A 25,173-nucleotide genomic window follows, 5' to 3' on the forward strand; every position below is an offset into this window, starting at 1 on the left:
AGAAAAAAGGACAGGGTGGTACTACCCCTGGGTTCAATCCCCAGTGCTGAAAAAAAAGATTTTTTTTTTTTGACAGAGCTACTATCAAGATGTTAGCCCATTGATTCATTTATCCATGAATTAATTAATTAATAATTATTAATAATTATTAATTAATAAGTTAATCCACTTATTAGGACAGAGACATGACCTAATCACCCCTTCATACCTCACAAATATAAATTTTCTCATATGAGGTTTGGTAGGAACATCTGACACAGCACCTTTGGAATGCAGGAGCACCTGCCAAATCTACCACCCCCCTCTTTATTTTTTAAATTAATCATATTGAATCTTATAACGTGAAGCTCTGAATTGATTTTCTACTAGATATATTTTTTATTCTTTAAAAGAAGTATTGAAAATATAATTTATTATTTGTGTTAATGAAGTATAATTTGTATATAATCAAATGAAGAGTCTTGCATAAGGTTTTTTTTCCGAAGGATGTGTTTTTATTCTGCTTAGATTCATAGATAATTTTCATTGGGTGGGTGAAGGTTTGATTTTTATAGAAATGTCAGGCCTTTTCTTTTTATTTCTTTGTGGTTTTTTTGGTACTGACGGTTGGAACTAGGGCCTATGTACACTAAGCACATTGTATATAATTGAATTGTTGTTGTTTGTCTTTTTTTTTTTTTTTTTTGGTGGGTCAGGATGGAACCAGGGCCTCCTGTGTGCTAAGCAAGTGTTCTACCACTGAGATACACCACCCCCACTCCAGGTGCACCTTTTAAATTAAACAATTTGACTGGTATTGGCAAATACATACTCACGTAAACACCACCCTTATTATCCCAAAAGTTATCTTGTGTCATTTTGTGATCAGGCAATTACTGATCTAATATCTGAGTTTGTGCCTATGCTTGAACATCCTATAAATGGAATCATACAGTTGTATTCTTTTGTATCTGACTTTTTCTCCCCTAGTAGTCAGTATTGAACCCAGGGGTGCTTTACCACTGAGTTACACCCACAGCCCTTTTTATTTTTAGACAGGATCTCACTAAGTTACCAAGGCTGGTCTCAAACATGTTACAGTTTCTTTCTCTCTTTTTTTTTTGTACCAGGGATTGTACCCCAGGGCTCTTTAGCAACTGAACCATGTAGCCAGTCCTTTTTATATTTTATTTGAGATGGGATCTCAGGATCTTGCTAAGTTGCTTAGGACCTTGCTAAATTGCTAAGGCTGGCCTTGAATTTATAATCTTTTCTCCTCAGCCTCCTGAGTAGCTGGGATTACAGGTGTACACCACTGTGCCTGGCTTATATCTAGCTTATTTTGCTCAGCACAATGTTGCATGATTGAGTAGTTTATCCATTTTTATTACTGGGTAACTTCCATTATTTGTGTGTACTTTTTTGTTTTTTTTTAATTACCAGGGATTAAACTCAGGAGTACTGGATCACTGAGCCACAACCCCAGCCCTATATTGTATGTTATTTAGAGACAGGGTCTCAGTGAATTGCTTGGTGCCTCCCTTTTGCTGAGGCTGCTTAGAAGTTGTGATACTCCTGCCTTAGCCTCCAGAGCCGCTGGGATTATGGGAGTGTGCCACCGCGCCCAATTTGCATGTACATTTTACCTGTTTGTGGATGTTTGGACTTCTGCAGTTTTTGCTAATTGTGGATAGTGCTTATATGAAGATTCTTGCATAAGTTTTGTTGTTCTGTTTTTTGCTTGTGAATGTATGTTTTGATTCCTGTTGGAAGATTAATAAATAGTGTTCGTATGTTGGGTATTGGTTTAATTTTATAGAAACCACCATACCTTTTCTTTTAACTTTCCTTTTTTTGTGGGGGGGTATTGGGAGTTGAAACCAGGGGCACACTAAGCACATACCCTATCACTGAGCAGTATTCTGTAGCAGACCTTTTCCTTAATTGGTTGTTCCATTTTAGACTCCTGTTCTTGTCTTTTTATTCCACTTCTGTTTTCCTTGATGTGTTTAGTTGTAGGCCTGTTTGTTTAAAATTTGCTTTATAAGGCTGGCATGGTGTCCCAGGCCTGTAATCCCTGTTACTCTTGAGGCTGGGGGATCACTTGAGATCAGGAGTTTGAGCCAGACCAGGCAACATAGTTGTTCCTCTTAGACAAACCAACCAGCCAACAAAAATCTTTTTCTGTATGAGCTATAAATCCCTTTTCAATCCTCCAAGATGTTTCTTCAGTCAAATACTAAACATGCCTTTCTGTTCCTGCCTCAGGGCAGCACTACCCCTGGGCTGGAGAGGAGACTGTAGTCATCCCTGTGGGCAGGGTCAGTGTTCAGCTGCTGCTCACCAGGGAGTTTCCCCTCTGTCTCACACTGAGGCTCCTAGCACTTGGAGGCACTTGCTGATTGTTGAATGAGGGGATGTTGTACCTTTTAAAGGAGAAATTACAGCTGCCTGAAAGGTTAGGGAGTGCTTGAAAGTGACCTTTGACCTTTGAGCTCAGGGTGAGGATTTGGAAATTCATCTGTGAGGGAAGACAAACTGGAAAAAACTGGGTAAGTCAGAGTAGGGAATGGTTGTGGATAAAGAAAAGTGAGTTCAGGAGTCCAATTCGGCTGGAGTGACAGGCTTTTGAAGGGGAAGTGTTGAGTGAGGTAGGTGAAAAGAGATCAGTTCCTAGAGGGCCTTGAATTTGGGGCTCAGAAACTCTAGGAGTTTGCAGTTTGGAGCCATGGGAGGTTTTATTTAATTTTTTTTTTTTTTTGGTTGAGAGGTACAGAGGATTGAACCAGGGGTGCTTTACCACTGATCTACATCCCCAGTCCTTTTTATTTTTTATTTTGAGACAGGGTCTCACTAAGTTGCTGAGGCTGGCCTAGAACTTGGAATTCTCCTGCCTCAACCTTCCAAATCTCTGGAATTATTATAGGTGTGTACTACCACTCTTGGAAGATTTTTTTAAAAAATCAATTTGAGGAATGCTTCATGTAAAAACAACCACAGCCTTTTAAATACAATTCAATGAGTTTCCACAGGTACTTATATTACTGCCATGAATCTACTAGTATTGTCATGTTTTAGAATATTCCCATTACCCCCAATAGCTCTCCCTCCCCCACTGGCCTCAGTCAACAACTGACTACCTTTTTGTTCCTTTAGCTTAGATTATGTTTTCTAGAATTTCACATGCATGTAATTATATAGCATCTTTTTATGTCTGACTTCTTTGACTCATCATCATGATACTGAGATTCATGTTGTGTGAATTAATGTTAATTTTCCGGAGTACCAGGGATTGAACTCAATTGAGTTGAACTCAATTGAGGAGCACTCAATTACTGAGCAACATCCCCAGCCCTATTTTGTATTTTATTTAGAGACAGGGTCTCACTGAGTTGCTTAGTGCCTCACTTTTGCTGAGCCTGGCTTTGAACTCGAGATTCTCTTCCTCAGCCTCTCAAGCCGCTGGGATTATAGCCGTGTGCCACCATTCCTGGCTGAAGAATATTTTGACAGCTTCTGTTTTGCCTTCCAGCTACTTTTTTTTTTTTTTTTTTTTTTTTTTGGTGCTGGGGATCAAACCCAGGGCCTTGGGCATGCAAGGCAAGCACTCTACCAACTGAGCTCTATCCCCAGCCTATCCTTTCAGCTACTTTTGATTATGCCATAAACTCTGGTCTTGGTATGATAAGGGCTTTCATATACACTCTGCCTTCTTTCAACTCTTTTCCTTCTGCAGCAGCCAAAGGGAACTTTGTAACAAGCACATGGAACCTTAACTGTGCATTGCCCAAATTGTACCAGTGGCTTTAGGAGGCAGAGGCCTAAATTCTACCTGTGGTCTGGCTCCTGCCATCCCTTCTAGAACCATTCTGCATTCCAGCTATACTGCATTTCTTTGGAACCTTCCTGGTTAGGCAATCACTACACCCCTGTATAGAGAAGGGGGGCATTGTGGGCAGTTTGATTAGCATCTGCCTCCTTCTAGATTGTAAGCCTTATGAGGTGCTGTCAGATTTGTTGCTGGCTATTGTTGTGACTAGCACCTGGCACAGAGTAAGTGCTCACTTCAAGAGTGGATAAAAGAGGCTGTATCAGGGGTGGCTTCAAGACTTCCTGTACATATGAGCTGGTCTTCCTTTCATTGGCAGGATGAGCAGCTGAGGGCTCTGGTGAGGCAGTTTGGACAGCAAGACTGGAAGTTCTTGGCCAGCCACTTTCCCGTGAGTAGGCCTCTCTGGAGCCCCTTTGTAGGACAAGGGTCTGGGTAACCAGTGTGTCCCAGGACTTTTCTTCCCATACCAGTTTGAGGAAGCCTACCAGAAATGTTTCTCAGCTACTTCAGCATGCCTGGGAGCCTTTAGGCTCATAGACATTTGCAGTATGTGGTCGATGGCCTATTTGCATTTCTTGCAAAACTGGAGAGAATAGATGCTTCATTTTCTCTACAGAGGGGAAGTGATACTTGCAGCAGATTTCACAGTGGGGGCCCTGGAGAGCTGGCTGGTCCCTCCACATCTGAACATTTAGAGCCCCCTGAGGATGAGGGGCCCCCGCTGGCACCCCTAACACCCAGGCTGTAGGTGACTGGAGGCAGGAGTATCACTGTAGCTCCCATCTGGCTGACGGTTGGGGTTCCTCAGACAGCTCAGGGGCAGAGTCAGCAGTTCCCTCTCCCCCTTCAGCTCCCTGTCTTGTATGTTATCTGAACATTTCAAGGAATAAACATGCTTCCCCAGAAAACAGGGATTCCTTCATGCCCCACAAAGCTTCTGTAGAAGGGTCCCCTGTGCTTAGGTGGTGGGAAGTGGCTTTCCACAGGGGCCTGAGTTCATCCTGCTTTATAGTAAAGGGAAAGCACCCATGTTCTGTCGTGTGGCAGTGTAGCATGTGATGAGTGCATGGGGTAAGTGCACCCACCTGAGGCCCCAGGGCCCTGAGCCCAGTGTTTAGCCAGAGTCCAGTTATCCTAGAAGTTTTCACAGGTTCCTGTTCTGCCTGTTCCCGTCCCAGAACCGCACGGACCAGCAATGCCAGTACCGATGGCTGAGGGTTTTGAATCCAGACCTTGTCAAAGGGCCATGGACCAAAGAGGAAGACCAGAAGGTAACTGTTGACCTGGCGCTGCACACAGGGTGGGATTTCACTCACCGCCAGTGATCTGGGCATTGTGAGGCTGCCCTGCCTGGTGGCAGGGGTGTCCAGTTAAACGGTGGATGTGACTCATCCTGCTTGTCAGTCTGAACTGGGCCACACTATCCAGCTCTGGCCCCAAGGCTCAGAGCCTCAGAGTGTCTAGATCTCCCCACTCCTTACGTATGGGCTCAGGGCTGCTGGACGAGTTACCCGATTTTTTCCCATTCATGAAAGGAAACAGCTGCGGTACCTGCTGTAACAGTGAACAGGTCATGTGCATGAGGGGCTTGCTCAGCAGGCAGTGGTTGCTGATCTCCTTTATTGTGATGTAAAGGAACTCAGAGCTTCTGGGGTGCCTTGTTTGTTGGGAGCACCATAGTCCTTTGAGATGGGCAGAAGATGAACTCTCAGTCCCATTTTATAAGTGGGGAGACCCAAGGCTCAAAGAGGGTTGAGGATGTGTCCACCCTAGGAAGGGCAGCACCATGACCGTCCTGGGCTGTTTTTTGGGAGTCCTCATGTGGGTCTTCTCCCCCACGTCAGTCCAGAGATTCCATTCCGTGGTTGTAGGTACAGCCCCCAAAGAAAGCAGGAAGGAGAAGGAAGCTAGATATGTTAAAATTGCTTTTAAAATCCTTTCTTTTTTCTGGTACTAGAGATTGAACCCGGGGTGCTTTACCACTGAACTATATCCCCAGTCCTTTTTATTTTTTTATTTTGAAACAGGTTTTACCGAATTTTGGAGGGTCTTGCTAAGTTGCCCAGCTGGCCTCAAACTTGCAATCCTCCTTTCTCAGCTTTTTTCATTGGGATTACAGGCATGCACTACCAAGTTCAGTTCCTTTTTTTTCCTCTTTAATCAAGTGATGTGTGGTTGCTCTAAATGTTTAAACTACACAGAAATAGATTTGAATAATTCTCACCCAAATCCCTTTGCCCAGAAGGGTCTGTCTTTCTTAGTGTGCTGTGACCTATGTGTACATGAGAATGTACATAGAGAGAATTTGTGAGGGGCCTGGTCTGATTCTGGTGGCTACATTTGTTGTGGTTTGTGTTCTGAGCCACGGGGCCTGGCTGAGTGGCAGTTGGGAACTGAAATCAAGCCATAGTTAGTTGTGCCTTGGGGTTCTACCCTCTTGATCTCCACAGAAGTGCTGCAGGGGATTGTGGCACCTGAGGTGTGTCTGGCAGGAGGAAGACATGTCTCTTACACTTAGTTCACATGGCTCTGCAGTGGCAGAGATCCTTGGGTATTGTGGGTTGGAGCCTTATAGGCTGGCTTGAGCTCTAAGGAGGAAGGCAGGAGGATCTTGGGGATCCTTTTCCTTTGTTTGGTTTATTCAGGCCATAACTGACAGGGACATGGACTCAGTCACATGGACTACACAAAGTCCTCTGAGCAGCATCCCCATTAACTCCCATGATACTTGAGGGGGTGCGGCCAGTGGTGCCTCTCAACAGCCACAGTGAGGCTTATGTGGATGTGAAGATACTGAAGAGTGGGTGAGGGAAGTGCTGGTCCTGCTGGTTCACAGAGACTCTTCTCTAAGGTCATTGAGCTGGTCAAGAAGTATGGCACAAAGAAGTGGACGCTGATTGCCAAGCACCTGAAGGGCCGGCTGGGGAAGCAGTGCCGGGAGCGTTGGCACAACCACCTCAACCCTGAGGTGAAGAAGTCCTGCTGGACCGAGGAAGAGGACCGCATCATTTGTGAGGCCCACAAGGTGCTGGGCAACCGATGGGCCGAGATTGCCAAGATGCTGCCGGGGAGGTGAGCTGCCTTCTGGGGGCTTAGGGACTGGTGCAGGCAGGGTGATGGTCCAGGAGGCAAGGCCCGTGCTTTCTTGAGTGTACTGAGGTCCTATACTCTGTTCTGTACTTTCCATCCAGCCTTGTCTCCAGGTAGCCCAGAGGCATCATTGTCAGGAGAAAAAGTGCGTCCCCCAGGCTTCCTGATCTTAGAAAGACAGACAGTGCCAAGGGAGGCCACAGCCAGAAATCAGTTTGTACTACAATCCACTGGAAGGTTGTAATGAGAAACTTCAGTTCTCTTGCTCCACCTTCTACTGAAACATCTTTTTTTACTTCTGGTTTTTACCTCTACATTTATTAACGATGTGCTGATTTCTTTTTGAATCTTGGTTTTCAGCTATAGGAGAAAATTTAGATTTCTTAGACTTTTCTACCCTTCAAACCTCCCTGTTGCCCCAGTATACTACGGAAATTTTTACTTAAAGACAACGTGCTTATAGTATTCTAATATCTAAGGTGTTTCCTTCTTGTCTGACATTTGCTTTTCCTGGAGTTAATGTTTGCCTTGTTTTTTGATTTACACAGTTTCTAAGTCTTATAGCTCTTGTGTGTTTCTTAGTGGCCCATCATGTCCTTAGAGTATCCATAAGTGCTATTTTTCAAATGCTTAGAATGAATCAGGCAATATTTTTTACTGTTTTTTCTTCAGAGAACCAATCATGGATTTATCTTTGCTTTTCCATTTGCCAGTTTCTTTCCAGGAATCCTGCCCTGTTGTGACCTTGGAGCATTCCTTTGCCTCCCTCCTGTTGTTAGCTCCCTCTTCTTTCTTTATTTCCTTCCTTGTTTTGGTGAAGCACATTCTTTATTAGGATTCTGAGATAAGTACAAGGGAGGTAAATTTTTGGTAATGGCATGGCCAAAGGTGTCTCCATTCTACCTCACGTTTGATTGATAGCTTGGATGAATACAGAGTTTGGAAATAATTTCCTTCAGAATATTGAAAGCATTTGTTCTAGTCACTTTTTTTGCTATTGTGACTGAAAGATCTAACAAAAACAATTTTAAAGCAGGAAAAGTTTATTTGGGGGTTCACAGTTTCAGAGGTCTCAGACCATAGGAAGCTGGCTCCATCCCTTGGGGCTCCAGGTGAGGCAGAGTATTGTGGCAAAAGAGTGTGGGGGAGGGAAGTGGCTCTAGACTTGATGGTTAGGAAGCAGAGAAAGAGCTCAGCTCAGCTCAGGAAATATATCTCCCAAAGACATGCCCCTGAGAACCTCCCTCCTGCAGACACACCCTGCCCTACTGGCCTTTACTCAGTTAATCCCTATTAGAATTAATTCACTGGTTGGGTTAAAACTGTCAGTTATGAACTATGTTCCATCTCTTGGTTTTCTGGGAGATTTCTTTGATCTTCTTCTTTTTTTCCTCCTATAACAAGCATTGTTTTTATTGGTAGATTATTAGGATTACAATATATTTTGATAAATACATCAATGTGTTCTAATTAGAAATCTTTTACAGGAAAAGCAATAAGGTATAATAAAACTGAATTCTACTCTTCCTCCTTTCCTGTATTTTAAATGTCCTCATTTAGGGGGTGGGATGTTGCTCAGTTGTCCAGCTCTTGCCTAACAAGCATAAGGTTCTGGTTCAATCCCCAGCATTACAAAACAACAAATCTCTCTATATATTTTACTTATCTATAAAATGAATGTGATAGTAAACTCCTTTAAGAATATTTTAGGAATAAAGAAATTCATGAGCACCACTTGAAACCTTGTAATGACTGTATTATGAGGTTATTAATAATTGTGGCTTTTATAATTGCCATTGTTATTTTTATTCTTTTTAGACATACATGACAGAGTAGAGTGTACTTTGGCATATTATCCATCCAGTGGATTATGGCTTATCCTAATGAGGATTCTATTCTTGTGGTTGTACATGATGCAGAGTTACCCTTATCATGTATTCATATACAAGGAAGGATAGGAAAGTTATGTCATGATTAACTCTACTGTCCTTCCTATTCCCCTCCCTGCCCCCTTCCCTTCATTCCCCTTTGTCTAATCCAGTAGACTTCTATTCTTCCCCTCCTCACCCTCTCTTGTGTGTTAGCATCCATGTATCAGAGACAACATTTACCTTTGGTTTTTTGGGACTGGCTTATTCCACTCACCATAGTGTTCTCCAGTTCCATTTGTTTACTGGAAAATGCCCTAATCTCATTCTTCTTTATAGCTGAGTAATAGTCCATTGTGTATATGTTTTGTTCTTTCTTTCCAAATCCTTCTTTGGAAATCATTCTGATCAAGAAGTCTTACCTTATAAGGTCACACTTTTGTTTACTTTTTTGATACTGGAGATTGAACTCAGGTACTCAACTGCTGAGCCACACCCCTAGCCCTATTTTGTATTTTATTTAGAGACAGGGTCCCACTGAGTTGATAAGCACCTCGCCATTGTTGAGGCTGGCTTTGAACTTGTGTTCCTCCCAAGCCACCACACCTGGTACTTTTGTTTTCATTTTCTGGCCCTGTTTTTATTTTGTATTTGTAACAACTTATTTTACAATTGGTGTTATGTTTTTTGAAAATACTGCTCCCTTCCTACATTGTCTGCTTTTCCTGTGTTTCTTTTGTTTTGCTAGTTTTCATTTCATTTTGGAGGCTTCTTTGAAAGTCTGCTGATCCTTGATTGGCTATTAATCTTCAGGAACCAGTTGTTAAAAGTGGTTTGGAAGCCCACTGCACACAGGCTGTGCTTATCTGTTGGTGGGCTCTGCGTCATGGAGTGACTGAGTATCCACTGGCCTTGTAGAAGGACATTCCAAGAACTGATGAGTTTTTTACTGGGTTGTTCCTTTCCCCAGAGATGCATGAGTTCTTCAGATTGATGCCCTAGGGCTCCAGAGACTGGTGGAAATTCTAGAACAAGGCATAGGGAAGGTATAGGGGTCTCCCCTCCCGTGTTAGGATTTTCGTTCAGTCCCAGTTTCAGCCTGGTGCATCATCCCAGCCCTTGGCTGTGGCCAGGGTGCCCAATCATTTCTTCCCTGAGAATAAACCTTCCTTCTGCTTGCAGGGACTTGTAAAGGTCTGTTTGCTGCTGTCTTCTACCCTGGTCTCATTCTTGGGCATTTTTGCCATATTGTGTTTTGTTTCATTCTGGTTCCTTTCTTTGTCATGGCAGTAAAGTCCTGGGAGGGAGACGAAAGAAAGTTCCAGGTCTCGTTTCTCCTGAAGTCAGGAATTTTGTTTTCATAACTCAGTTCCTGAGTATATCATCTTTTGGGGGTGATATACTTGGGTTGGAGATGCAGGCCTCTTACGCTGAATAACCTGGTTGGCCTTGCAGATGCCACCAGCCTCGCCTTGATCTGCCGGCACCCTTAGTCACGTGGTAGTCGTTAGCCTCTCTCTCTCTCTCTCTCTCTCTCTCTCAATCCCTCAAACACCATAAACTCTTCCTGACAACTCTGCTGCTCTGTGGGCCTGGAGGGCCCTGCCGCCTTGTCCCTGCTGTGTGGCTCCTGGGTTCTTGTCCTTAATTCTCAGCAGGGTGGGGGTATTACTTCTTTAGTGAATTTTTCTCTGTCCTTCCAAAACTAGTCAGGTCCTGGTGGCCTCTGTGTGGTGCAGTGCTCTACCTTTCTTCCAAGGAGTTCTACCTAATTGCAGGTAGATTTAATGCCTATCTCCTCCACTAGATGAGACGAAATGGCAACCATTCAGTCTCATTGGCTGGCATATCCCCAGTAACTGGAATGATTCCATGGGTGTACCATGGGTGCTTCATAAATACCTGTGAGCAGAGGCATGAGTTTGGAGCACCCTGGACTCTGACCTGGTGGGTGGGAGGGCTTGGGAGATGTTGTAGTTTGGGTTTTCTAGTGGTCAGGAACCAGAGACAGAGATGCAAGTACAAGGAATTTACTAAGGAAAGGCTGTCACTTGTTAGGGAAAAAGTGGAGAAGAACAGGGAAAGCGTGGAGCAAGAATGGGTCTCTGGTAAAGTCTGGTCTTGGCCTGAATGAGGCCAAGATGTGCCGGTGGGGCACATGAACAGTAGGGGTGCTGTGCGTGCAGGGGTTGGGTAGCTCCTGGACATCTCTGGTTGTCTTCCAAGGCCATTCTCTAGAGAAAAAGTCATAGGTAGAAGCTGTTGGCAGCAAAACAGCTGCTGGGGGCTGGGTGTACTGTACACTTGGGGGATCTGGGCGAAGCACCAGCATCCCATGCCCCACATGCTGCCCAGCCAGCACTGTCCTGTAGGGCCAGAGCACAAATGGCCAGAGATACAAACCCTTAGACTTCTTGCTCAGTTAAGCTGTTACTCTCTTCTGGTCACATCTCAGCGGAAAAGCACTCTGTTCAGAGCCCAAAGAAGGCAGTGCTCTGTGCTGCTGGGACACTGCTGCACAGCTGGACTGCCATGGGCACCATTCTCCTGTGCACCACAGTGTCCTGTGTCTCTACAGTGCATGCTGTGTGCTTCTGTACCTCCTCATGCTGGTTGTACCAACCCTGTCCTGCTCTGTGCTTTTCCTCTATCGTCCTCCTCTGTATACTATTTATACCTCTGCTGATGTGTCCTCATCATCCATTAGTGATGGAACATGAAGTAGTATATTTTTTTAGATAAAGAGGCTCAGAGAGGTAGACAATAAGTGGTCTTTGTACCCTCTCTGACCATTCATAAGTCTGTGAGCTGAGCAAGGCTTGCATGCAAGGTGATTGTGAGACTGATGTCAGGAGTCAGTAGTCAGTAGTTTGCTTATGGTTTTTGCAGATTCAAAATGGCCCAGGGGTTGGGGGGAATAAGAGTTGCAAATATATTTTAGATTTTGCCATTTTGCCAGAGCCTAAATAATACATTTGTTTACTTCATAGAGATGGGTGGAAATTCTTGAGGGCTAGAAGCAGACATTGCCTTAGAGCTATGACACCTTAGAGTTCATCCAGATATACCTTCATTTACAGAAGTGAAACTCAGTTCAGGGAGATTGCAGTGTGCCTCAGGGTGCACCAGCCAAGAGCTCGGGGTTCAGAGGTCCTTGGTTTTCCCCTGCAGGACAGACAATGCCGTGAAGAATCACTGGAATTCCACCATCAAAAGGAAGGTGGACACTGGAGGCTTCCTCAGTGACTCCAAAGACTGCAAACCTCCTGTGTACTTGTTGCTGGAGCTCGAAGACAAGGATAGCCACCAGAGTGCCCAGCCTGCAGAAGGCCAGGTGAGATGGCTGTACCATAGCCCAGCCTTGGCTTCACCTCCAGTTTGTTTCATTTCACGTTTATCTGATACCATCTCGAAGAACACCTTATCTACATCAGTTATCCAGGTTCTGCTACAGGGTTCAATGTGGCCTGTGTTTCTAGGACCTTTTCTTGTAATAGACATCCACACATATTTCTGTGCCTGCAGGCGAAGGAGAACAGAGCTGTCTGGTGTGGAGACTGAAACTTAGGCTGCGGAAGGGGCGTTCTCAGTCTCCTGTCCTCATTAGCAGCTCCTTCTTACCTGTTGCTCTTTCTAGTCCTAAGATTGAAAGCATTTTTGCAGTTAAAAAAAAGAGAAAACAAAGCAAAAAAAAAAAAAGCGTGCAGTCATGTTTAGTTTCCACCACAATTGAGACTGAATTCTCTGTGCTGCTGTTGGTTGGCCTTTTTCCTATCCCTAACTTCCTAATCTGTTTTTCCTCTCTGTAATTTTGCCTTTTCTGGACAGTCATATAAATGAAACCATAAAGCTTTACATTTAAAATTTAAAAACAAAACCAATATATGCACATGTTAACATACCTCCATCCCACACCTCAGACCAACTGTTTTTACCTGTACCTCCAGTGATGTTCCTGGGTGTGTGTGGTACTGGGAATTGAACCCAGGGGCGCTCTACCACCGAGTTATATACCCAACCCTTTTTATTTTGAATTTTGAGACAGGGTCTTGTTAGGTTGCCCAGATTGACCTTGAATTTGCCATCTTCCTCCCTTGGCACCCTGAGTAGCTGGGATTATAGGCGTGTATCACTGCACTGGGCTCCATTTTGTCCTTATGGTGATAATGTGGGACTGGTTGTTTCACACATTGTTGTTAGTGCTGACTGTGGTTGCATAATATACATGCCAGTTTTATGTGCACCAAAAACATTATCATTGCTTTAATTTTAACTTTAGTTTATGCTTATTTTTGAGGTTTTTTTTTTTTTTTTTTTTAATTTCCTCCCCCTTTGTTAAGACATAATTGACAGGTCTGGGGGTGTGGCCAAAGTAGTAGAGCACTTGCTTATGATGAGCTAGGTCCTGGGTTCAGTCCCCAGCACTGCAAAAACAAGCAAACAAAAAGTCATAATTAAAAAATACAAATCACATATATTTATCTGTCTACAATGGAATATTTGTGTGGTATATAAGCTTTTATGTGTATACACGCAATGTAATGTTTTGACTAGTTAGGGTGACTGTTTTCCCTTAATGTGTTCATTTGCCTTGACTTGCTTTTTGTTTGTCTTTTTTCTTTTTTTGATTCTGGGGATTGAACCCAGGGTGCTTTACCACTGAGCCACATCCCCAGCCCTTTTTGTTTTTTATTTTGAGTCAGGGACTTGCTAAATTGCTTAGAGTTTCACTACGTTGCTGAGGTTGGCCTCAAATTTGTGGTCCTCCTGCCTCAGCCTCTTGATATATAAGGGTTACAGGCCTTCGCCTCCATACCTATTGTGGTTTGTCTTATTTCTTATTGATTTCAAATGTATTTATTCTATATATTAAAATTCTATCCCTTTATCTTGTAGTAAATTTCCCATTGTGTTGGTAGCTTCCTCATCTATTTATTTTATAAAGGTTAGAAAGGTAAAACAGACATCAAGTCACCCTGAGTTGGGAGTTCTGCTGTTTTTGATAGTGTATGTAGTTACACGTAGTCATTAACACAATCAATACTAAACATTTTATCAACCCCAAGTCCAAAGTGTAGTTGCCCACTCTCTCTGATCTGGTCCTCTGAAGCCATCTGCCTATTGTTTGTAATTTTGCCTTTATAAGGAGGTTGTACACATGGAACCATATACATAGTCAGCTCTCTTGTACTTTTTCACTTGGCATAATATATTTAGGAATTATCCATGTTGTTGTGTTTATCTGCAGTATTCTCTTATATTGATGAGTAATATTCTGTTGTAGGGATGTACTGCAGTTTATCAATTTACCAGCTGAGGGACATTTTTTTCAGGTAGTGTTTACAAATCAAGCTACTAGAAACATCCCTTTATGGGTTTTTGTTTTTGCTGTGCTGTTTGTTGAACCCAGGGCTTTGCGTATGGTAGGCAATTGCTCTGCCTCTGAGCTATATTCTTAGCTCTGGGTATAGGTTTTTGCTTGAATAGGGTTCCGTTCCTTTTATATAAATATAGTATTTTCCTAACTTTATAGAAGCTACAAAACTGGTTTCCTAAGTGATGTTCTTGTTCTTTTTCTTTTTTTTTTTTTTCAAGATTTATTTTTAGTAGCAATTGAACACAATACCTTTATTTTATTTATTTATTTTTGTGTAGTGCTGAGGATTGAACCCAGGGCCTTGCACGTGCTAGGCGAGTGCTCTACTGCTGAGCCACAACCCCCCAGCCCTGTTCTTTTGGTTTTTTGTTTTGTTTTGTTTTTGATAATGGATTGAACTGAAGGGTACTTTACTACTGAGCTACATCCCCAGTCCTTTTTATTCTTTATTTTGAAACAGCATTTTGTTAAGTTGCAGAGGGTTTCACTAAGTTGCCCAGGCTGGCCTTGAACTTGCAATCCTCATGCCTTAGTCTCCCAAGCCAGTGGGATTGCAGGTGTGTGCTTGACCCTAAGTGGTGGTGTCTTGATGGCAGTTTTTAAACAGTGTTTTTGGCATCTCATCTGCCCCATTATAGATAGCATTTAAAAGTTTTTAATCTGACCTGTTATCCATCTTCTCTTTTTTTCTGTGTCAAACTGTTTTCATTGCATTCACTTGACAGCAGTGAAATTAACAGCTACCATTTCAATCAAGAACTTTAAGCGTCCTTGCTGATCTGCATAATGTCCTTGCGTGGAGAACCTTCGTGTCCTCATTTTACAGGCATCGAGGTCACATTACATGCCCAAAGTCAGCTATTCGGGGCAAAGCTGTGTCTGAATCCAGGGCCTGTGCTCTCTGCCTAGCCTCATTGGTTCCCTATTAATGTGGGATCCTGCTCCTTGTTCTCCACATGGCCTTGGTTAATCCCATATGCCATTTTTTTTTCTTTTTCCAGAATTTTTATTGTAGAATCAAGAAGAGTACTGTAAACCACCATGCACCCAGCATTCAACTTCATCTTTGATAGTTGCTAACGCTTGGCTACCCTTTTGTCTGTACTTCTGCTCATTCTCCTGGATTGAATTATTTTAACCCCTAGATTTCACATACTTAAGGATGTATTGTTATTAGATAGGTTTTTTTTTTCCTTAAAAGCATAATCACAAATCCTTGCACAATTATTTTCTTAAGATCATGATAGACTTAACCAGTTATGAAAAACTATCAATAATAAGCTTATAATGAGGTAGGAAATGAATATAAATTCATGTGAAAGAGCATACAGTATGACGACAACTGTGTCACAAACTTGCCATACAAAACATGAAATAGAAGCTGGGCACATAAATAGCATATGCTTGTAATCCCAGCAGCTCAGGAGGCTGAGGCAGGAGGATCACGAATTGAAAGCCAGCCTCGGCAACTTAGCGAGGACCTAAGCAACTCAGTGAGACCCTGTTTCTAAATAAAATACAAAATAGAGGATGTGGCTCAGTGGTCAAGTGTCCCTGAGTTCAATCTCTGGTCTGTCTGCGTACCCCACCCCCACACACAAAAAAAATAAAAACATTCACTTACAATAGTATGAAGCTATAGTATAGCTTCAACCAGTTCAGGGACTTTGACATTGATTCTGGACTTTTACGTCATGCACAGTCCATGTGCCACCCTTTCCCATATTCGTTCTGGGACTGTGTATTTAGCTGTTCTGTTGCTTTCATTAGCCTTCTTGTCTCACAACATTGATACTTTTTGAAGTGTGCAGTGTGGCTAGTTATTTTATAGAATGTCTCTCATTTGGGGTTCATGTGAGTTTGCTTGTTACTAGATTGAAGTTGTGTATTTTTAGCTGGAAACTGCTACATAGTCTATATCATAACAAAAATATACCCTTGTGTCTACCAGGAAAATCTCATGACCAGCTGGCCCTCAGCACCCATTACCATAAAGGAAGAGGAGGGTAGTGAGGGGGAAGCTGTGGCAACTGCCATGTCTAAGGAGCAGGAGCCTGTTCCTGCAGAGCTGGATGGAGTGCACACCCTGGAGCTGCTGGAGGAGTTCCCCAAGCATGAAGACCAGGAGGGCTCCCCTCCAGAAATCAGCCTACCCTACAAGTGGGTGGTGGAGGCTGCAAACCTCCTCATCCCTGCTGTGGGGTCCAGCTTCTCTGAGGCCCTGGACTTGATCGAGTCGGTATGTTGGCCAGAGCAGCTCACAGTGGGCACAGAGCATCCCCAGCAGGGAGCATTTTCCTCACGGACCTGTATCTTTTCCTTCACTCTGTCATCCTACTACCATTTACTGACCTGATGTGAGTAACCACCCTGAGCAGGGCCTGAAGACACTGACTTGGTCACCATGAAATTTTTGCCCTCTGTTATGAGCATCAGGGTGTGCAGGGTGCACCTGACCCCTGTGGACATCACCGGGTGGGATGGGAAGGCCTTCCCAGAGGAGAGCACTACATGAGTCCACAAGGACAAGTGGCAGGTTAACAGCACAGGGCACACGTGGTTAGGTTTCCCTCAAGACGCCCAGGAGGTGCCAGCTTTAGGGCTGCTTCTGGAGTGATAGGTGGTCTGTTGCTGCTCAGGGTAAGCATCCGGTCTCCGTGTAAGGTTGCCGCATGAGCTGGGGCTTGGGCTCCTTTGTGGAGAGCCCCTCAGTGGGGGCTGCACCTCTTGCATCATCCAGGAATCCGGCTGAGCTGTGTGGCCCAGAACTCAGGTTCTTTCCATAGTTACTCTCTGCTGCTGAAGGGGAATTGCAACCAGTGAGAAACCTGCCGTCCCCCTGCTCCAGGCCAATCCTGTGGGATGTGCTTCTGGTCTACCAGATGCTGTCAGTTCCAGGATCTCCTTGAGATTGGGGTGTGGGCCTGAGGTCACCTTGCCCTGAGCTGGCTTCCACCTTTAAGAATGAACCTCCTCTGCCTCCAGCAAGTCCCAAGGACCAGAAATGCTGCTAGGCTGAATCCTATTGAGGGCCACACCTCCAAGACCAGAGCAGAACCCCCTCTCTAGAAGCCTTTGGGCTTGCACTGTCATTTCCTGGGTAAAGGTGGAAAGACTTGAGGTGACTCGGGTCTGTTCTCAGAAGCCCAGTGCCAGTTTCTTGGTCTGAAAATAGGAAAAGTCTTGTTTCCCCAGCAGGATTGTTGGGATTGAAACTACTTTAGAAGTCCCCCAAGGAGGCCACTGTGATTGCCCTTCCATTGCTCTATATTGATTTCTAAAAGTAACTATGAAAATACAGTGCTGGGGATATAGCTCAGTGGTAGGACACTCACCTAACATGCACGAACGAGGCCCTGCGGTCAATCCCTAGTGCCACCAAAGACTCTTTGAGGAAATGCATTGGTTTGGGGCTGAGGGACCATGTTTACTCCTGAGTATCTTCCTTTCTGAATGGTCGTACTGTATTAAAAGTAGTGTAATTCCTAACCTTCCTCTCTGGCCAGGACCCCGATGCTTGGTGTGACCTGAGTAAGTTCGACCTCCCCGAGGAGCCCTCTGTAGAGGGCAGCGTTGACAGCAGCCCGGGGCAGCCCCAAGTATCATTACAGCAGCAGCAGCAGCAACAGGCACTGCCAGTCCGCCAGCCCGCTGCCTCGGCACCGAACGTCACAGAGTACCGCCTGGACGGCCACACCATCTCGGACCTGAGCCGGAGCAGCCGGGGTGAACTGATCCCTATCTCCCCCAGCACTGAAGTGGGAGGCTTGGGTATTGGCACACCACCCTCCATGCTCAAGCGGCAGAAGAAGCGGCGAGTGGCTTTGTCCCCTGTCACAGAGAACAGTGCCAGTATGTCATTTTTGGACTCCTGCAACAGCCTCACCCCTAAGAGCACACCTGTAAAGACTCTCCCTTTCTCACCCTCCCAGGTATGTATCCCTGGCTCAGGGCCTGACACATAAGCATGCACTGTTCAGCCAGTATTCACTGAGCAGCTGCTGTGTGCCTGGCCCGGTGCTCCATGTTCAGAACTCAGGGATGTGCAGAAACAGATTTGGCCCTGCCCTTGGGGAGTTTACACTGTGGCAGGAAGACTCAACTGTGATAAGAGGTATGAGGAAGGTAGCTTGTGGTACTGTGCATGCATCTAAGCTGGGGGGCCAGGAGGGCTTTCAGGAGGTGGAGCAACCAGCAGATGACTTCTGGGAGAAGATCCTGCTCTTTGACTACCTGTTCCACAGCAGCTTTGCCAGTACCCCAGGGAGCTGAGTTGCAGATGACAGCCCCCTTGGAGAGGTAGTCAGTACTGGGGACAGGCTCAAGGTGAATTAACCAAACTACAGTGTAGAAAATGGGGAATGCTGAGTCATCAAGAGCTTGCAAAGAGCTAGCCAGGTCCTGGGTCTGTCTCCAGGGGCTTTGTAGTATATGTTGAGTGTTGGGGGAGGGTCTGGGGAGGCACCCAAGCTTCCTGAAAAGCCGTGTTAGAGCTGGGACTCCTTTCCTCCATCACCTTGACCAAGAGTGAAATTGCTGGAACAGGTGGGGGCAGGATGGGCCTTAGAGACTGGGTGTATCCTAGGTTACGTGCTGCCCTGGGGCAGTGGGAGGACAGGTAGGTCCTGTGTGCCTGGCCCCTTGCTCCATGTTCAGAACTCCCTAAACCTGACTGGTTGAGCTGAGACATGGGGTCTGGCCCTCTGTGAGGCTGTGGGGGCATTCAGGCCCAACAGTGGCATAAAGCAGATGGGCCTCTGTCCTGGAGGGATTGAGGCTCAGATTATGGTTCAAAATGGCTGATGGTGTTTCCTGGGGAAGTCCTGTTTCAGTTTGCCAGGTGTGTCATATTAAAGTACTATAGTCTGGGTGGCTTAGATGGCAGAAATGTGTTTTCCTTCAGTAGAAGCCCAGGATCAAGGTGTGAGCAGCCTTGGTTCTAAGGTCTCTTTCTGTCTTAACCGTTCCTCCACTGTGTGACACTGTCTAATCTTTAGTCTTTTTTCTTAAAATCCCTTATTTTATAATTTTCTTATAAGAACACCAATTGTATTGGGTTAGAATGGGTGAAGGCCCACCCTAATGTCTTCTTAAAAAATTAATTACCTTCTTAAAACTTGCATTTCCAGGCTGGGGTCCAGAAGTCAGCGGTAGCATATATGAGGCCCAGGTTTGATCTTCAGTACTGAAAAACAAAACTTAAGTCCCCATCTCCAAGTATAGTCCCATTCTGAAGTGCTAGGGTTTGGATGTCAATATGTGAGCCTGAGAGGGACATAGTTCAGTCCATGACACATTCTTGAGTGGGGGCCTGGGTGGAGAAGGAAGACAGAAGAGCTTTGGGCTGCCTAAGTAGCCCTGAGGGATGGGAGTGTGGCCGCTGTCCTCTGGAGACCCTGCCTGGGCTGGTGGGCCTAAGGCTACCTACAGGTAGCTCTCCAAGCTGGTGACAACCTCTCGGGCAGGGAGGGCTTAGGTGTAGATGTGCTTCAGATCACAGATGCCAGTTCTAGCTAGATTTGAGTCTGACGTGTACAAGTATTTGATTTTCAAAGGGTGCTTGTGTCTCAGGATTCACAGGGACTAATAACTGTATCGAGTCTTAGTCTGTGCCTCCACAGGCCATTTCAAAGCTGTGTTTTACTTCTGGAAAGGAAGCATAGTCAGCTTTCTTTGTCTTTACTGCATTGTGTCCCAGCTATGATTTGGGTGATTATGAGCCCGGGCCTATACAGCTACTTGATGGGTTCTTGTCCACCTGTGCTGGTCTTTGCTGTTCAGCTGTATTGGCCTTAGGGCAGCAGTATTATGGGGAGGGGCTTCTGAAGGTTGCTCCTCCAGTCCCAGGGCCCCAGGGCCCACAGGTCATCCTGTCCTATGTTCTCTTTTTCCTGGCAGTTTCTGAACTTCTGGAACAAACAGGATACTCTAGAGCTGGAGAGCCCCTCACTGACGTCCACTCCAGTATGCAGCCAAAAGGTGGTAGTCACCACACCCCTGCACCGGGACAAGACACCCCTGCACCAGAAGCATGCTGCGTGAGTGCTGGCGTCCACCTGCCCCTCCCGTAGCAGTGGACGGTGTGTGTGCCTGAGGCAGTGGGGAGGACTCCTGGAAAAGCACATCAGTTTCAGAAAGTGTTCTCCCTCTGAGTCCACACCTCTCCATGTTTGTCATTCTAGCCTGCTATTTTATCTTTTCCCTCCCTCATTTAAAAAATTTTTTTTAAATAAATATTTAAAAAATATTTATTTATTTTTAGTTGTAGTTGGACACAATATCTTTTTATTTTTATGTGGTGTTGAGGATCGAACCCAGGGCCTCACACGCGCTAGGCAAGCACTCTATTGCTGAGCTACAAACCCAGCCCTCATTTTTTTTTTTAAATATTTTTTTAGTTGTAGATGGACACAATCCCTTTATTTTGTTTATTTAATTTGTTCAGGTGGTGCTGGGGATCAAACCCAGTGCCTAATGCATGCTAGGCAAGTGCTGTACCACTGAGCCACAACCCCAGCCCTATCATTTTAATTTTTTTTAACTTGATAGTTTTATAATATCAGGAGCATAGCCCAAGTTGACACAAAAGCGGTGATCTCTTCCCCCCTTTACAAACTTTAAGTGCAAACCTGGAGTGTTTGACAGCCTTGCGTGTGGGCTGGAAGTGGCCCTGGCCCCTCATATCTGGGGCTCCAACAGCCTGCAAGGGCTGCCCAGCACCTGCCTTTTGGAAGAGCTTTCTATTCTTCACTCCATGGCTCAGGTAACTAAATTCCACATGCAGTTGTTTCCTTGCTGCTCTGCCTGTTGCTTTTGCTGCAGGAGAAGCTTGCTGGTGTCCCAGAAGAAAGCTGTGATTCAGGAATCAGTTCATGAACTTAGCCCTTATGATGACAGGTGAATTTAGAAAGAACTCATGCATCACTTGATTAGAAATCAGTCTCAACAGTGGATTTTAAAAAAATATCTTTTAGAGCTGGGATATAGCTCAGTGGTAGAGTGCTTGCCTAGTATGTTCCAGGCCCGAGTTTGATCCCCCGTACCCTAGTAAATGAGTAACTAAACACACTCTCTCTCTCTCTCTCTCTCTCTCTCTCCCCCCCTCTCTCCCTCCCTCCCTCCCTCCCTCCCTCTCTCTCTCCCTCTCTTAGTAAAAAGATAGGTTTTGTGAGAAATGATTCTCCATTCAAACCAGAATTCTAGATTTTATATCTAAGCCCTTAAACAGAGATGCCGAACTGCAGAAGTCATTGATACCTCCCTTCTTTTCCCTTCTCAAGCCCAGGAATATTTGTTTACATGCCAGGCACGTTTTTTTAAGCAGGTTATTCCCTCTGTCTCTGGTAGTTTCCTGACATATGTGCAGGTTAGCACTCTCCTGAGTACATCCCTGGCTCCTCTGCATGTCTCTGGGCTCTCTCCTTTGTAGCTCTCTCCTCTTTGGTACTATGCCTTGTGACCTCTAGCTGCTGGGGACTCCTTGGACTCAGTAATTCTCTGCAACTCCAGGGTCTGCCAGGCTTCACCTGGGTGTCTTCTGCCAGTGCTGTGGCCAGCAGTCGCTGGCTCACTCTTTTGCCCTTCACCCCCACCCCTCAGGGTTCACTGTCCTCTGTTGCCTGGTGTTGGGTCTTAAACCTTGCCTGTTCATCTGTTGCATCTTGGTTTCTTTGCTCTTCCAGGTGGGAGGGTACATCTGGTCCCTGACAGTTTGTTTTGAGCAGAAGTGGAAGCATGATGTTTCATCTTTAAATTAAAGATTTTTTTGGTTTGCTAATATTCTCTTTGAAAACTTCTTTTTGATGTTTGCCAAGACATACTAGGCAAGAATGATACAGCCTTAAAGTTCAGATTTTATTGGTATCATGTTGTTGCCCACTGATTTTATATCCCTTTTTTTTTTTTTTTTTGGCTTTTTTCCTCTCAGAGGTTGTGGTTTATTGGAAGGGATGTTCACTAACAAATTTAGATTCCTCTTTGCTTACCATGGGGTTATGACCCCTTAAGCCCAGTGAGAGTTTCACACCAGGCCTCCTGAATATCACAGCTGAGCCCCACCTGTTTTAAAGGTGGTAGAGCACTTGAGCCGATGGTTGGGCAAAATCTAACCTGAGCCTATTCTACAATAAAGTTCTTGAAAAGTCAGTATTTCTAAAAAGTAGAATGGGTAAAGTCCAAAAATTGTAAGTCAAACGGTCTTAAATCCAGGACCTGCTATAAACAGAAACCAGTATGTGGTCTTTCAGATGGTGACAAGTACTCGGAGAAATTATACAGGCCTGTGGAGGAGGGTGATGGTGAGGGGTTTCTGACTGGTGGAGGTCAGAGGTGGCCTCTTAGATGGCTGTGAAGATGGCTGTGAGGAAAAAGCACAGTTCCGAGGTAGACATGTGCCTTTGTGTTTATGGAGCAACAGTAAGGGTTTGGGGAGAACCAGGTGGAGGGAACTGTGGAAGAGGAGGTAGGAGGTGTCTGGCCCTGTGCCCCTCACACATTGTTGACATGGCCCTAGGGTTTAACTGCTGAATGAGAGCAGGACTTCCCTGGGTAAAAATTTGATTTCCTTAGTTGATTCGGGATTTTTTTTTTTTTTAAGAGTTCTCAGAGATGGCTGGGCAAGGACTGTGCTCTTGCGATCTGGGCCTTCTTCCTGTTTCTTTTCTTTTTTATGATTTATTTTACAATAGAGTGTATTTTGACGTATTATACACAAATGGAGCACAATTTATCATTCCTCTGGCTGTTTGTGGCTCCGTCTGTCCACTAGTGGAACCATACAGGTATACAGGGTCCTTCTTCCTGCTTCTCAGCAAGGAAGGCGGAGACGGAAATCCTGAATATCTGAGGCCCAGCTAGCTGCTTCCTTTATTGTCTTTGTCTGTGGATCCTTCCTTATAGGATTTTTGTTTTTTAGTTACCTCTTCTTTTTTTTTTTTTGTACTTTGGATTGAACTTAGGTGCTGTACCACTGAGCTGCATCCCCAGCCTTTTTATTTTTGAGACAGGGTCTTGCTAAGTTGCCTAGGTTGGCCTCAGACCTGAATCCTCCTGCCTCAGCCTCCTGAGTAGCTGGGATTATAGGCAGTGCCACCGTGCTCAACATTTTTTAGTTACCTCTTCAATTTGCTAAGCTCTTTATGAGTGTGTGTTTATTTACCTTTACCCCTGCCTCTACTGCCCTGTTTCAGAGGAGGAATCCTGGGCTCCGTATGTGAGGCAAGTACTCTGCTGCCGAGCCACACCCCCCAGCCCCTTTTCACCTTCCTTTTCTTCTTTATGTTCCTGTTCATTGTTTTAAGCCCCTGTGTTGACCTCTGTGAGAACGTCATAAATTGTCTTCTGATTTGCTGGTGTGGTTTTCTGTGGTCTCCCACCCATTGAGCCCCCTGGCTTACAGCACTACACGTGCCACTTCCTGGCTGCCTTCCACATACCTCTTCACTTCCACCCTCCTGAGTCTTCTGACACGCACGTGCGCTTAGTCTTGCTGATGCTGTGGGTTAAAGAGACTCTGGAGTTCCCAGGTAGATGGAGTGTGGTTTGCACTGTGGGGTATGACATTTGTCCAGGCATGGATGTCTGTCTTCACTCTTTCTTACAGAGGGGAGCTCAGTGTGGGGGAGGATAGAGGAAGGGAAGAGATTGTGGATCCCTGTTTGAGCTTTGAGTCCTGAGAAAGGAAGGAAGAGTGACCTGCATTGGGTCTGTCATCTCCCAATGGAGTGGTTCAGGCTAAGGGAAGGGGCCAAAGAGGCACAGGTGGCCACATCCAGGAGTTGGCCTGAATTCTGATGAAATGTATCTTTTTCCTACTGTCCTGGTCAGTGGGCAGTATCTCCAGGTGACCCAGGCCAAGTGGGCTTTGCATAGGAGTGTCATGTTCTGGGAGTCTGGTACCTGCTGCCAGAGTTGAAGTTCCTGTTGCCCACCCTGGCCTCTCTCTGTTCCTGGCACTCTGGGGTGTGAAGTGCCACTTCTGTCCTCTTCCCCTTCCCCAGCAGGCTTCTCTGTCATAGGCAGAGAGCATTCTTGGAATTCTGTGTCTGAGGGAAGGGTCACAGTGGTTCTGCTTCTGGGCCAGGCTGTTGCTAGGTTTCTCACTACTCATGTGTTCCCTCCATATTTCTGTCCCCACCATGATGATTTTGGGGTGAGGCTCTGGCCTTACAATGTTGTCCTGAGGCTGTGCAGGGATGTGGATTCATAGATTCCGGTTTTCCCACCCCACACCACCATGCCTGAAGCATGGCCACAGACTTGTTTCTGGAAAGTCCCAAGTCTGGACTATGACTGAGCATCATTCTTTGTCACTGTCTGGGTCTCCTGGCCCCCTTAAGATTCATTCCTATCCTTCCTGTTTCTGAACATGGCCCTTCCTCTGGGCCCTGACCTGGACCCGAGGGGCAGGGAGCTGGGCGGGATCTCTAGCCACTGGGCCCAAGGGAAGGTGGAAGTCTGCCCCCTCACTGAGCCTGCCTCTCTCTGGTCCCTGGCAGGTTTGTAACCCCAGATCAGAAATACTCCATGGACAACACTCCTCACACGCCAACCCCGTTCAAGAACGCCCTGGAGAAGTATGGACCACTGAAGCCCCTGGTATGTGGGTGGTCACTGTTCTGGTCTTTGAGTGGTGGGCTCATCCAACATGTGGGTCACGGGGCCCTTCCACTCTGAGATCTCCGGATTTTTCTCTCCTAAGATGTGGATATCCTGTTTTTATCGATGAGGACAGCAGGGCTATCTCTAATCACCTTGATGACATTTCCTGAGCACCTCCAGTGTGTTGGACAGGTGCTGGGATTTGTGACAGTGTCCTGGTGATGCTTAGTGTGTAGATCGTGGAGGAGGGTGGTACACATGTGACACATGAATGGCTGCATTGCTTTCAGTGTACAGTGCAGGCTGGGAAGAGAAGGGCGGGTACTGGAGAGCTGAAGGATGTTTCAGGTCCCGTGCCTGCTTCTGAGCAGGGGCAAGTTGTCCCCACCCTGGAGCCTGTTGCCTGCAGAACACAGGGAAGGCACCAG

General features: G+C 45.5%; 1 protein-coding gene across 1 annotated transcript in view; it reads left to right on the top strand.

Moving 5' to 3' along the window:
- The window catches only part of Mybl2 (MYB proto-oncogene like 2), a 34,382-nt gene that overhangs the window by 4,802 nt on the left and 4,407 nt on the right, over nt 1-25,173 (top strand). The window contains exons 3-10 of the mRNA XM_046434002.2: nt 4,128-4,199; nt 4,990-5,082; nt 6,663-6,883; nt 11,941-12,103; nt 16,098-16,385; nt 17,653-18,078; nt 20,045-20,184; nt 24,643-24,742. Coding sequence (XP_046289958.1) covers nt 4,128-4,199; nt 4,990-5,082; nt 6,663-6,883; nt 11,941-12,103; nt 16,098-16,385; nt 17,653-18,078; nt 20,045-20,184; nt 24,643-24,742 — 1,503 coding nt within the window. The remainder of the gene's footprint in view (nt 1-4,127; nt 4,200-4,989; nt 5,083-6,662; nt 6,884-11,940; nt 12,104-16,097; nt 16,386-17,652; nt 18,079-20,044; nt 20,185-24,642; nt 24,743-25,173) is intronic.

Source organism: Marmota monax, unplaced genomic scaffold (assembly GCF_021218885.2).
Source record: "Marmota monax isolate L192 unplaced genomic scaffold, Marmota_monax_Labrador192_F-V1.1 WCK01_AAM20220418_F8-fsc00014, whole genome shotgun sequence".
Classification (NCBI taxonomy): domain Eukaryota; kingdom Metazoa; phylum Chordata; class Mammalia; order Rodentia; family Sciuridae; genus Marmota; species Marmota monax.